Source organism: Myxine glutinosa, chromosome 7, assembly GCF_964187855.1.
Source record: "Myxine glutinosa chromosome 7, kmMyxGlut1.1, whole genome shotgun sequence".
Classification (NCBI taxonomy): domain Eukaryota; kingdom Metazoa; phylum Chordata; class Myxini; order Myxiniformes; family Myxinidae; genus Myxine; species Myxine glutinosa.
In genome coordinates, this window is record NC_136267.1 from 4,446,874 (window position 1) to 4,461,143 (window position 14,270).

General features: G+C 38.3%; 1 protein-coding gene across 4 annotated transcripts in view; it reads left to right on the forward strand.

The window, feature by feature from the left end:
• The window catches only part of LRRFIP2 (LRR binding FLII interacting protein 2), a 171,216-nt gene that overhangs the window by 33,221 nt on the left and 123,725 nt on the right, over positions 1 to 14,270 (forward strand). For all 4 annotated transcript variants that reach the window (XM_068121705.2, XM_068121707.2, XM_068121706.2 and 1 more), the window contains exon 3: positions 3,759 to 3,845. In XM_068121705.2, coding sequence (XP_067977806.1) covers positions 3,759 to 3,845 — 87 coding nt within the window. The remainder of the gene's footprint in view (positions 1 to 3,758; positions 3,846 to 14,270) is intronic.

The following is a 14,270-nucleotide window of genomic DNA, read 5'->3' on the forward strand; positions in this document are numbered from 1 at the left end:
TGAATGAATGAATGATCGTTTTAAGGCCATTTTCCCTGCTAGAGCGGGGGTTAGCCTTGCGGGCCCCATGGCGATCATGGTTCCCTGTTTGAGGCAATGTTTTTATGGCCGGATGCCCTTCCTGACGCCAACCCTTGGTCACGCTCTTACGATGCGCAGGGATACGGTGTACCTATTCTAAATCGGGGTACACACCGTGATCATTCATCCCAGCAAGCTGGTACTCAATTTGCCGACCTCGGAAGGATGACGGGCTGAGTCAAGCCCCCTGGCGTTACTTCAGCGACCGACCGGGATTCGAACCCAGGATCCTCGGATCTCAAGCCGGCACCCTAACCGCTAGGCCAACACCAGGCTGATCGTTCGGGATCAGCCTGGGGATCAGCTGATCTTTTGGGGGATCGTTGTTATTGTTTTTCTGAGAGAGTAGAGCCTGTAGAGTGAAGAGGATCAATGATGAAGAACATTTCATGATCTTACAAAATGTTATTACAGTGAGGTTGTTCTAGTTACCAAAATCCTCAATTGGGCTATCTTGAGCAAATCTAATCATTTTGTCCTTGTCACACACCCAACTACTCCACAAAGTTTTGTCTGAATCAGTCCATAACTTTATGAGATATCCTTCTCACAAACAGACAGACAGACAGACAAACAGGGGGTGAAAACATAATCACCATGCACCTTTGGTGGCGGAGTTAACAAGGGGTCATCTACATATTAATCATCTGGAGGAACTGTGGTGCAAGGAGGGTGGGGGTGGTTAATTGAGAGAAAAAAAGGCAGTATGGGTATCGGAGGTGGATAGGAAAAGAGGGATGACTGGGATAGATGGGAGCGGGCATTGCACCATTTTTGAGTCAAAAATGTATCTGTAGATTGTGCCTGGTGGGAAAAAATGAGATTCAGTTTTAGCCTAAAATCTGTATTTGGAACAGCAGTGTTGAGGCAAGCAGTATGAAGGTGTGATGAACTAACTGGTCGTGATGATTCCATGTACAAACCATTAAACAGGACCCAACATAAACGAGGCCCAGGTTTAGTGATTGTCATGGAAACGAAGGACTGGGGAAAGGTTTTCGCTGCACGTGCCAACATGACCCAGCGACGCTGAAACATCACTTTGATAAACGCTTCATGGATCCTCATCGTGTGCCAAAAACATAATGGAGCGGCTCTATACTCAAATGGTTTGTTCACACTTGGGACTTTAAGGTGTTTATATCAAGACCCATCTTAAAATAGTGTATACGAGTGAAACCATCCAATCACAACAAGTTAAACTTCAATGGTGAAATCTTAATTGAGGAAATGTTTTTTGCACTTCTCTTTGTGAAGCTGCGACTCCAGATGCAAAACATGACTAGAAGGCCTCGATAGTGGAGCGGCATCACCTTGCCTTTGATATTATAATATGTAAATATGCTCGGGTTCTGGTTGATTTTGGGATTTCTGGTTAGCCGGAAGAAGGAAGGGTTTTACGGTTACTGTTTGAATAAACCGAATTGTCTCGGAATCCGAACGCCTCGGACGTCTTTTCTTCCATGCCATAGTAGCACCCTCTCCAACCATTAGCAAATATAATGCAACTACCATAACTACAAAGCGAAATCACCTCCAAAAACCAAGCAGGTGGAAGATCTGGATCCGGATACGATAACATTTTAGGTGATTCTTCACCAGTGAGAGAGGGCCAAAAATGATATATAGCACGATATCTCAAAAAGTTGTGGATGAGTAGTGACAAAACTTGGGGGACGAGTTGGTGAGGTGACAAGAACAAGCCGATTAGATTTTGGTTCTGGTCCAAATCCAGATCCGGCCTATCAGTGGGATACAAAATGTAAACTGTTCAGCCTGGCGGAGGTATGCGCTCTACCGAGTGCCGTTCTAGTTCATGGTTTTTTTTTTGTTTGTTTATTATTATTACTAGTGAGGTACCCGTGCTATGCATGGGTGGGAGGCCAAAAGCAAACGGACAATGCAGAAACGGCGAATGCTAAAGCATGAAACAAATAAATTCCACATTACTCTAGCACCTTTAGTTGCACGTCAGACATGGACAGCAAGTTCGTGAAGGACTTCCATGAAAAACGTACCCGTTCGCAAACAAACAGGTACGTGTGTTCCATTCCCAGTCAATGGCGAATCTGCATATGGCGATCCGTGAATATCACGCTTAGAACGTAAAACCGTGACGGCATTCCGTCATTCACTTCAACTCGATATCTTTTTTTTCATTCCAAACAGCATAACTCCAATCACAAATTAAATAACATTAATATAAAAAAAAAAACTTTTAACAACATTCGTGACACAAACAAATATTTAAATCCTGATGTGAAGTTCCGTACGGTTGGGTGAATACAATTACGAATTCAAAATCGTACTTGTATTCACTCAATTCCAATCATCCATTGATACTTTAACAAAACAATTAACACGATTAACGTTTAACGATTTATCGATTAAACATTAAGAATGACGGTTGTATTGGGATATTATCAAACCCGCGCATTGCGTAATCTGTCCACTTCCGCATTCGCGGCAGGTTCATAATTCTCATCAAAATCTAAACTATTTGTAGAATTTCAACAAAAGCCACATCACTGTTCATATCAGTAAATATTATTCCATCCTGTTTGGAAAAACTGGAAAATTGGGGAAAAATTGGAAAAACAATGTAGCCTATTTTACTTCAAGGGGTCCCAGGAATACCCACCCAAAATATCGTTGCGATCGGTTTCAGCCGTTTTTGCGCAGACGGACATTTGGTGAATTATAGTAAGATTTTTTTTTTCTAAAGTCTTTGAAATTATAAAACTTCAACATAACCACCATCGTTCATATTTTATTGTTCAGTCCGATTTTCCAGCTCGTTGAAAACTTTCTCCAGTTGCTGCTAAGTAATTTCATGAATTGCATTTGCAATCATAGCCCTAAGTTCATATAAAGAATGTGGTTTTGTTGATAAACAACAGTTTCACGTAGCCCCATTAAATGTAGTCCAATGGGGACAGGTGAGGTGAACAAGGTGGCCAACCAATTGGTCCACGTGTACCGATCCACTTGTCTGGAAAGTTTTCATTCGAGATCCGCCGCAGATTCAAAGCGGTGTCAGGGAGCCTCGTCTTGCTGGTACAAGCTGATGTGTGACATATTTAATCACCTTGGTTCGGGAATCAAATTCGGTTATTGTGTTGTTGACTTTCCCACTGATGTCGACGTTACCTTAGCAGAAAATGTCAACTCGTCAAGAAACCCAGGGGAATTGTTGATTTAAGAACAGCAATAACATTGACGTTAACATTAACAAACTTTATGAATTATGCTTCCATGCACCATTTATAGTTTGTTTCCATCATGTGTACATCAAAAGTTATAAAAGTTCAAAGTTGCACAATAACTTTATGCACACCCTGTATTGTATATACACGTGTTTCTGTTTTTAATGTTTGTATGTGTGTTTGTGTATATAACTATATAATTCAGCATTGGTCTTGAGGATGATGTGAATGTGCCTTTTCTCATGCTGTACAAAGTACATATTTTGTCTTTGTCCCCGAATGCCCACAGGGCAATTTGGGTTGGGTACTAAAATGTTGCCTTGGTAAAGCCAGAAACCAAAAGTCCTCTCAACCAAGCTAGTATATACACCTGTGTAAAAACCAGCCTGTGCATAGTCGTGGAAGTTTGTCCAACTGAGATGGTCTCTCCCATTCTCCCTCTCCCACGTCCGACTCTCGTCCAATCCGCAGGCTGAAGCAAGATTGGCAGCCAAAAGGACAGCAAGGGCTGAGGCTCGCGAAATCCGCCTGAAAGAACTGGAGAAGCAGCAAAAAGAGGTAACAACAATGGTTGTGGTTCCTGATGGTAGACATATATTGGAGTTGTTGCAGAGCTGTCGCTCACTCACTGAGAAAAGTAGATAACAGAACGTTGCCAAAAATGGATGAGAATGTCATTGATTTAAAGAAAAATTGGTACATTGAGAACCACTCTTCATAAAGAACTAGCAAAGTTACCCAACGCTTGGGTGGTTCGAGTTTGCACATTACTTGCTGAAAGCAAATATAGTCTGTGTTTTGCAAGAAGACTGTATCTATTTGTGTGGTGTGCATCTAAAAGGTTCTAGATGGTCTAAAGGATATGTTCCAATAGTAGTTAGGGTCTTAAGGGGACAAAAGGGTCCAAACTCAAAATGTTGTAAATGTTTGAGGGGTCTAAGTGCTCCAAAGGATCAAAAGCTCTAATTGGTCAAGGGTCCAAGCAGTCTAAAAGAGTCTAAAGATGTATAAGCAATTTAAAAGAGGCTAAAGAGGTATAATCAGTCTAAAAGCAGATAAAGATGTATAAGCAGTCTGAAAGAGTCTAAAGATGTATAAGCAGTCTAAAAGAGTCTAAAGATGTATAAGCAGTCTAAAAGAGGCTGAAGATGTATAAGCAGTCTAAAAGAGTCTTAAGATGTACAAGCAGTCTAAAAGAGTCTTAAGATGTACAAGCAGTCTAAAAGAGTCTAAAGATGTATAAGCAGTCTAAAAGAGGCTAAAGATGTATAATCAGTCTAAAAGCGGATAAAGATGTATAAGCAGTCTGAAAGAGTCTAAAGATGTATAAGCAGTCTAAAAGAGTCTAAAGATGTATAAGCAGTCTAAAAGAGGCTGAAGATGTATAAGCAGTCTAAAAGAGTCTTAAGATGTACAAGCAGTCTAAAAGAGTCTAAAGATGTATAAGCAGTCTAAAAGAGTCTAAAGATGTATAAGCAGTCTAAAAGTCGAAAGATGTATCAGCAATCTAAAATAGTCTAAAGATGTATAAGCAGTCTAAAATAGTCTAAAGATGTATAAGCAGTCTAAAAGAGGCTAAAGATGTATAAGCAGTCTAAAAGAGGCTGAAGATGTATAAGCAGTCCAAAAGAGTCTAAAGATGTATCAGCAGTCTAAAAGAGTCGAAAGATGTATCAGCAGTCTAAAATAGTCTAAAGATGTATAAGCAGTCGAAAAGAGGCTAAAGATGCATAACCAATCCAAAATAGGCTAAAGATGTATAAGCAGTCTAAAATAGTCTAAAGATGTATAAGCAGTCAAAAAGAGTCTGAAGATGTATAAGCAGTCTGAAAGAGTCAAAAGATGTATCAGCAATCTAAAAGAGTCTAAAGATGTATAAGCAGTCTAAAATAGTCAAAAGATGTATAAGCAGTCAAAAATTGTCTAAAGATGTATAAGCAGTCTAAAATTGTCTAAAGATGTATAAGCAGTCTAAAATAGTCTAAAGATGTATAAGCAGTCTAAAAGAGGCTAAAGATGTATCAGCAATCTGAAAGAGTCTAAAGATGTATCAGCAGTCTAAAAGAGTCAAAAGATGTATCAGCAGTCTAAAAGAGTCAAAAGATGTATCAGCAGTCTAAAATAGTCTAAAGATGTATAAGCAGTTTAAAATAGTCTAAAGATGTATCAGCAATCTAAAAGAGTCTAAAGATGTATAAGCAGTCTAAAATAGTCGAAAGATGTATCAGCAGTCTAAAATAGTCGAAAGATGTATAAGCAGTCTAAAAGAGGCTAAAGATGCATAACCAATCCAAAATAGGCGAAAGATGTATAAGCAGTCTAAAATAGTCTAAAGATGTATAAGCAGTCTAAAAGAGGCGAAAGATGCATCACCAATCCAAAATAGGCTAAAGATGTATAAGCAGTCTAAAATAGTCTAAAGATGTATAAGCAGTCGAGAGTCTGAAGATGTAAAAGCAGTCAAAAAGAGGCTAAAGATGTATAAGCAATTTAAAAGAGTCAAAAGATGTATCAGCAATCTAAAAGAGTCGAAAGATGTATCAGCAGTCTAAAATAGTCTAAAGATGTGTAATCAGTCTAAAAGGGTCTAAAGATGTATAAGCAGTCTAAAAGAGGCTAAAGATGTATAAGCAGTCGAAAAGAGGCTAAAGATGTATACGCAGTCTAAAAGAGTCAAAAGCTGTATCAGCAATCTAAAAGAGTCTAAAGATGTATAAGCAGTCTAAAATAGTCTAAAGAAGTATAAGCAGTCAAAAATTGTCTGAATATGTATAAGCAGTCTAAAAGAGGCTAAAGATGCATAACCAATCCAAAATAGGTTAAAGATGTATAAGCAGTCTAAAATAGGCTAAAGATGTATAAGCTGTCTAAAAGAGTCTAAAGATGTATAAGCAGTCTAAAAGAGTCTAAAGATGTATAAGCCATCTAAAATAGTCTAAAGATGTATAAGCAGTCCAAAAGAGTCTCAAGATGTATAAGCAGTCTAAAAGAGTCTTAAGATGTACAAGCAGTCTAAAAGAGTCTAAAGATGTATAAGCAGTCTAAAAGAGTCTAAAGATGTATAAGCAGTCTAAAAGTCGAAAGATGTATCAGCAATCTAAAATAGTCTAAAGATGTATAAGCAGTCTAAAATAGTCTAAAGATGTATAAGCAGTCTAAAAGAGGCTAAATATGTATAAGCAGTCTAAAAGAGGGTGAAGATGTATAAGCAGTCCAAAAGAGTCTAAAGATGTATAAGCAGTCTAAAAGAGTCGAAAGATGTATCAGCAGTCTAAAATAGTCTAAAGATGTATAAGCAGTCGAAAAGAGGCTAAAGATGCATAACCAATGCAAAATAGGCTAAAGATGTATAAGCAGTCTAAAATAGTCTAAAGATGTATAAGCAGTCAAAAAGAGTCTGAAGATGTATAAGCAGTCTGAAAGAGTCAAAAGATGTATCAGCAATCTAAAAGAGTCTAAAGATGTATAAGCAGTCTAAAATAGTCAAAAGATGTATAAGCAGTCAAAAATTGTCTAAAGATGTATAAGCAGTCTAAAATTGTCTAAAGATGTATAAGCAGTCTAAAATAGTCTAAAGATGTATAAGCAGTCTAAAAGAGGCTAAAGATGTATCAGCAATCTGAAAGAGTCTAAAGATGTATCAGCAGTCTAAAAGAGTCAAAAGATGTATCAGCAGTCTAAAAGAGTCAAAAGATGTATCAGCAGTCTAAAATAGTCTAAAGATGTATAAGCAGTTTAAAATAGTCTAAAGATGTATCAGCAATCTAAAAGAGTCTAAAGATGTATAAGCAGTCTAAAATAGTCGAAAGATGTATCAGCAGTCTAAAATAGTCGAAAGATGTATAAGCAGTCTAAAAGAGGCTAAAGATGCATAACCAATCCAAAATAGGCGAAAGATGTATAAGCAGTCTAAAATAGTCTAAAGATGTATAAGCAGTCTAAAAGAGGCGAAAGATGCATCACCAATCCAAAATAGGCTAAAGATGTATAAGCAGTCTAAAATAGTCTAAAGATGTATAAGCAGTCGAGAGTCTGAAGATGTAAAAGCAGTCAAAAAGAGGCTAAAGATGTATAAGCAATTTAAAAGAGTCAAAAGATGTATCAGCAATCTAAAAGAGTCGAAAGATGTATCAGCAGTCTAAAATAGTCTAAAGATGTGTAATCAGTCTAAAAGGGTCTAAAGATGTATAAGCAGTCTAAAAGAGGCTAAAGATGTATAAGCAGTCGAAAAGAGGCTAAAGATGTATACGCAGTCTAAAAGAGTCAAAAGCTGTATCAGCAATCTAAAAGAGTCTAAAGATGTATAAGCAGTCTAAAATAGTCTAAAGAAGTATAAGCAGTCAAAAATTGTCTGAATATGTATAAGCAGTCTAAAAGAGGCTAAAGATGCATAACCAATCCAAAATAGGTTAAAGATGTATAAGCAGTCTAAAATAGGCTAAAGATGTATAAGCTGTCTAAAAGAGTCTAAAGATGTATAAGCAGTCTAAAAGAGTCTAAAGATGTATAAGCCATCTAAAATAGTCTAAAGATGTATAAGCAGTCCAAAAGAGTCTCAAGATGTATAAGCAGTCTAAAAGAGTCTTAAGATGTACAAGCAGTCTAAAAGAGTCTAAAGATGTATAAGCAGTCTAAAAGAGTCTAAAGATGTATAAGCAGTCTAAAAGTCGAAAGATGTATCAGCAATCTAAAATAGTCTAAAGATGTATAAGCAGTCTAAAATAGTCTAAAGATGTATAAGCAGTCTAAAAGAGGCTAAATATGTATAAGCAGTCTAAAAGAGGGTGAAGATGTATAAGCAGTCCAAAAGAGTCTAAAGATGTATAAGCAGTCTAAAAGAGTCGAAAGATGTATCAGCAGTCTAAAATAGTCTAAAGATGTATAAGCAGTCGAAAAGAGGCTAAAGATGCATAACCAATGCAAAATAGGCTAAAGATGTATAAGCAGTCTAAAATAGTCTAAAGATGTATAAGCAGTCAAAAAGAGTCTGAAGATGTATAAGCAGTCTGAAAGAGTCAAAAGATGTATCAGCAATCTAAAAGAGTCTAAAGATGTATAAGCAGTCTAAAATAGTCAAAAGATGTATAAGCAGTCAAAAATTGTCTAAAGATGTATAAGCAGTCTAAAATTGTCTAAAGATGTATAAGCAGTCTAAAATAGTCTAAAGATGTATAAGCAGTCTAAAAGAGGCTAAAGATGTATCAGCATTCTAAAAGAGTCTAAAGATGTATCAGCAGTCTAAAAGAGTCAAAAGATGTATCAGCAGTCTAAAAGAGTCAAAAGATGCATCAGCAGTCTAAAATAGTCTAAAGATGTATAAGCAGTTTAAAATAGTCTAAAGATGTATCAGCAATCTAAAAGAGTCTAAAGATGTATAAGCAGTCTAAAATAGTCGAAAGATGTATAAGCAGTCTAAAAGAGGCTAAAGATGCATAACCAATCCAAAATAGGCGAAAGATGTATAAGCAGTCTAAAATAGTCTAAAGATGTATAAGCAGTCTAAAAGAGGCGAAAGATGCATCACCAATCCAAAATAGGCTAAAGATGTATAAGCAGTCTAAAATAGTCTAAAGATGTATAAGCAGTCGAGAGTCTGAAGATGTAAAAGCAGTCAAAAAGAGGCTAAAGATGTATAAGCAGTCTAAAAGAGTCTAAAGATGTATAAGCCGTCTAAAATAGTCTAAAGATGTATAAGCAGTCCAAAAGAGTCTAAAGATGTATAAGCAGTCTAAAAGAGTCTAAAGATGTATAAGCAGACTAAAATAGTCTAAAGATGTATAAGCAGTCGAAAGAGTCTCAAGATGTATAAGCAATTTAAAAGAGTCAAAAGATGTATCAGCAATCTAAAAGAGTCGAAAGATGTATCAGCAGTCTAAAATAGTCTAAAGATGTGTAAGCAGTCTAAAAGGGTCTAAAGATGTATAAGCAGTCTAAAAGAGGCTAAAGATGTATAAGCAGTCGAAAAGAGGCTAAAGATGTATACGCAGTCTAAAAGAGTCAAAAGCTGTATCAGCAATCTAAAAGAGTCTAAAGATGTATAAGCAGTCTAAAATAGTCTAAAGATGTATAAGCAGTCAAAAATTGTCTGAAGATGTATAAGCAGTCTAAAAGAGGCTAAAGATGCATAACCAATCCAAAATAGGTTAAAGATGTATAAGCAGTCTAAAATAGGCTAAAGATGTATAAGCTGTCTAAAAGAGTCTAAAGATGTATAAGCAGTCTAAAAGAGTCTAAAGATGTATAAGCCATCTAAAATAGTCTAAAGATGTATAAGCAGTCCAAAAGAGTCTCAAGATGTATAAGCAGTCTAAAAGAGGCTAAAGATGTAGAAGCAGTCGAAAAGAGGCTAAAGATGTATAAGCAGTCTAAAAGAGTCTAAAGATGTGTAAGCAGTCTAAAAGGGTCTAAAGATGTATAAGCAGTCTAAAAGAGGCTAAAGATGCATAACCAATCCAAAATAGGCTAAAGATGTATAAGCAGTCTAAAATAGTCTAAAGATGTATAAGCAGTCGAAAAGAGTCTGAAGATGTAAAAGCAGTCAAAAAGAGGCTAAAGATGGATAAGCAGTCTAAAAGAGTCTAAAGATGTATAAGCCGTCTAAAATAGTCTGAAGATGTATAAGCAGTCTAAAAGAGTCTAAAGATGTACAAGCAGTCCAAAAGAGTCAAAAGATGTATCGGCAATCTAAAAGAGTCTAAAGATGTATAAGCAGTCAAAAATTGTCTGAAGATGTATAAGCAGTCTAAAAGAGGCGAAAGATGCATAACCAATCAAAAATAGGCTAAAGATGTATAAGCAGTCAAAAATTGTCTGAAGATGTATAAGCAGTCTAAAAGAGGCGAAAGATGCATAACCAATCAAAAAGAGGCTAAAGATGTATAAGCAGTCTAAAAGGGTCTGAAGATCTATAAGCTGTCCAAAAGAGTCTCAAGATGTATAAGCAGTCTAAAATAGTCAAAAGATGTATAAGCAGTCTAAAAGAGTCGAAATATGTATAAGCAGTCTAAAATAGTCTAAAGATGTATAAGCAGTCTAAAAGTGACTTAAGATGTATAAGCAGTCTAAAAGAGTCTAAAGATGTATAAGCAGTCCAAAAGAGTCTAAAGATGTATATGCTGTCTAAAATAGTCTGAAGATTTATAAGCAGTCTAAAAGAGTCTGAAGGGTCTTGATGGTCTTTGAGCGGAAAACAGTCTCGGGGTTCTTCGGGTTCTAAATGGTATAATGGTGGCCTAATGGTGTTCGGGTTCTAGAGTGCCCAATCAATCAATGACAACTTCGTTCCACGCGCCCTTTATTTAATTATACAAGTATTCAATACATTAATGATGAAAGGAAATTCTTCAAAAGATGCTTCAAAAAAAGGGGACCAAAAAAAACAACAACAACCACGGTCCCCGAAAAAGGCCAACCCCCACTTGCGGGGAGAAATGGCCTCTAAAGGTGTTTTTTTTTTTTTTTTTTAATGATGAAAGGAAATCACTATTGAAATTACATCATTGCTTTTTTTTTTTTTTTTTGTGCACAACATCGAGGCTCGTGTAAGAGCTACCACATTAAACACACATTAGCACATAAAACACATAAAACATAAACGGACACATAAAACAACTATATGGTATTCATAGAATACTTCCCCAGCACAGTCAACTTGGTGCAAGCCAACTCTTCTGTTTTTGAAGGGTTTTTTCCTTTGATCCAATATGGAGGCCAGACCACATGAGCGATTACATCATAAATTTATATTCTCTAATGTAATTGTTGCATAGATCATGCTCAATAAATTTCCAACTGATCAGACTAAGCGTTGTGCCTGTCGAATTATGACGTCATAATTATGGCACCAATGACATCATCGTTAACAACACCTATTCCCCATATGGAGTTATTTACAATGAGCCACGTTTCAATTTTTTCCATAGAGCGGTTTTGGAGATGTAGAGCTGCAACGTTTTTCGGTTTTTCCAAGGTGGCCCCTGTAACACATAACCTATGACGTCATGATTATCATTAAAATATTATAAAGGAGGAGGCGCTCCTGTGGTGAAAATTGCGTGTCCATCAGACCAATAGTTGCTGAATTTTTTTTTATAATGATTGGATGGATAAGTGTTGTATTTGTCGAATTATGACGTCATAACGAAGGCACCGATGACATCAGCATTAACATATCTTATTCCCCATGGAGAGTACTTGACAATGAGCCATGTTTCAAATTTTTTTCCCATGGAGCAGTTTCGGAGATATAGAGGTGTAACTTTTTTTCTGATTTTTCCAAGATGGCGCCTGTACCATGTGACCTAGGACGTAATAATTCTCATTAAAAAATTCCATAGGAGGAGCCGCTCATATTCTGAAAATGTTGTGCCAATCGGACTAACAGTTGCAGAGGAATTTTTTTTTTTCATACTGATCAGATCAAGTGTTGTACTTGTTGAATTATGACGTCATAATTAAGGCACCGATGACATCATCAACGTATATTTTTCCCCATGGGGAGTACTTGACAATGAGCTATGTTTCCATTTTTTCCATTGAGCGGTTTGGGAGATATAGAGGTGTAACGTTTTTTCCAAGATGGCGTCCGTACCACGTGACCTATGACGTCATAATTATGAATAAAAAAAAATTCTACAGACGGAGGCGCTCATACGGTAAAATTTCGTGTCAGTCGGACCAACGGTTGCTGAGAAAATGAATTTCAAAAATGCAGACACGGCACACGTACGCACCCGAATGCTTAACCCGGCTTTTCGCTTCACTTTAACTCGCACGTCGAGCTTCAACTCGGAGGCGATGCCCAAATGCGGATTTCACTATATGTGGTGTGCCACGTAAAAAGGGGAAAAGGGTGCCTATGGGTGTTCCTTGGGTAAACTGACTTTTCATCGTTTTCTGACCACCCGTAAGCCCCCTTTTTATGTGGTGCACCACATATATGCATGGGAGGAAGAAAGAAGACGAGGAGGCTGAAGCGCTTACCTGATCGATCCCGCTGGGCAGTCCTCAAACCTGCAGAAAATAACTCACACGAAAACCCGGGTTTATAAATGTACAGAAAATAATGAAAGGATTTATCTATCTATAATTCCAGTAATCTCTGTCTGTCTGTCTGTACGTTTGTTTGTTTGTCTGTGACCGCTGTTTCTCGACAACCACGGGTCCGATATACTTTTAACTTGCCAGGTATATTGCTGGGGACCCGAGGATGTGCCTTTTCAAGGTTTCATATTAATCGGACAATTACTTACCGAGCTATGTCCAAAAAACGATTCAACCAATCAGAGAGCAGCGAACGATCGCGTGTGCCGAACGTGGCGGGCACACTCTGCCTCGGATGGCACATTTGAGAGCGTATTCATTTATTTCACGTTTGCAAACTATGTTGGCGTTAAACTATGTTTTACAACTAATAAAAACGAATTTGCGATTCATTCGCTTTCCTGCGCGTTTGTGCACGCGATGGCGATTTCTTTACCAAACTCCGGAAGCCGTTCGCTTTGGACCAAACCATTGCATGTAAATAGAGGGGGGGGATTGTCACCACTCGCAAGCCGTTCGCTTTGGACCAAACCATTTCATGTAAATAGAGGGGGGGGATATAATTTTAGATATAGATATAGTACGGGCATGCCCTAGTTAAATAAAATTCCGGTAACAAGAAAAACGCGACAGTAAAACTAAATTCCTACAGGATCCTTCACACCAGACTTGTAACACGGACAAATGGGCAATAAAAGAAATGCAAAATAATGGGTGTAATTGAATTGTGGCACTTAGCTCCGATCACGGGTGGGATCTCATCAGGGTCTGCAAAAGTCATCCGTTGCGCTGGTGACGTTTGGGCGTGAAGCGCGCGCGTTGGCGTGAAACAGGCTTCACTCGCGCAGGCCAGATTGTTCGTCCACGCATCGTTTCTGCCTGGCAAAACCCTGCACGTCTCCCGATGGCGGCTCTGATCGCTTCCTGGAGCCCGTCGTCCAAGCACAAACGTGTGAAGGAGAAGAACAAGGGAACCAGAGGAGGGCAAGGACGGTACTAGATCGGAGGGTAAGAAAGCAAGCGGGCAAGAGGGTGGAGGGCAAGAAGAGAAAATGTCGGTCCCAGAGTTCTTTTAACGTCGGGTTGTGACGTCATCAGCGCTTCTCCACCAACCAGCGCGCCGCTTCTTGCTCGCCCCCGACATCTTCGGTGGTCTTCGTCAATCGGTGCTCTGCCTCCTCCTCGGCCCACCTTCCACCAATCAGCTGGTAGCTTCTTGCTCCACCCTGGCCAATCACGAGTCCTTCCTCAACTTGGCCTTCCCGTTGGTCAACTCCCATCCAATAGTGTGTCGCTTCTTGCTCCGCCCCAGCCAATCACGAGTCCCGGGGAGTGTCTTCGGCCTGCCCGAGCTATGAGGTGAAGTAGATGGTGGTGTCCATCGGCAGTATTCAGAACTGGCTTCCGGTTGGTTTTATTGTTATTATTTAGTGCAATAAATGGGCATTTCTCACTTGTGTCTATGGTGCAGTGCCAAAAGAGCCAACGGATAAATCAATGAGGTTTGACGAACAAGGAAATTAACATAATCCCTATACTAGTTAACATGCCCCATTCCTCGTAATGGAGATGATGATGCAAGTTTAATCCGAACACATGGTCTAAACAAGTACTTATTACATCGAGGTTTCTGCACGACATTCGGAGCACCTACCTATGCAAATCTACCTTGACTAAAGTATCCCTACCCTGACAAACGTAACAATATTATGGCATTTTACATCATCTGGACCAATCAAATTTGCCACTCGCAGGTCCCGCCCGTGTGCTTTTTTTCTTCTTAAGACTGGATGGGGTAAGGTGATCAATGAATTCCCCAATTGAGAACATGTCATCTTTTTCTTATGAAATTGTTTATTGCACGATTATGGAAGCAAATGTAGTTGGTGTGTGATTCTCACTTTTGTTGTAATTCCCGACGCTCTTCCCCATCTTTCATTA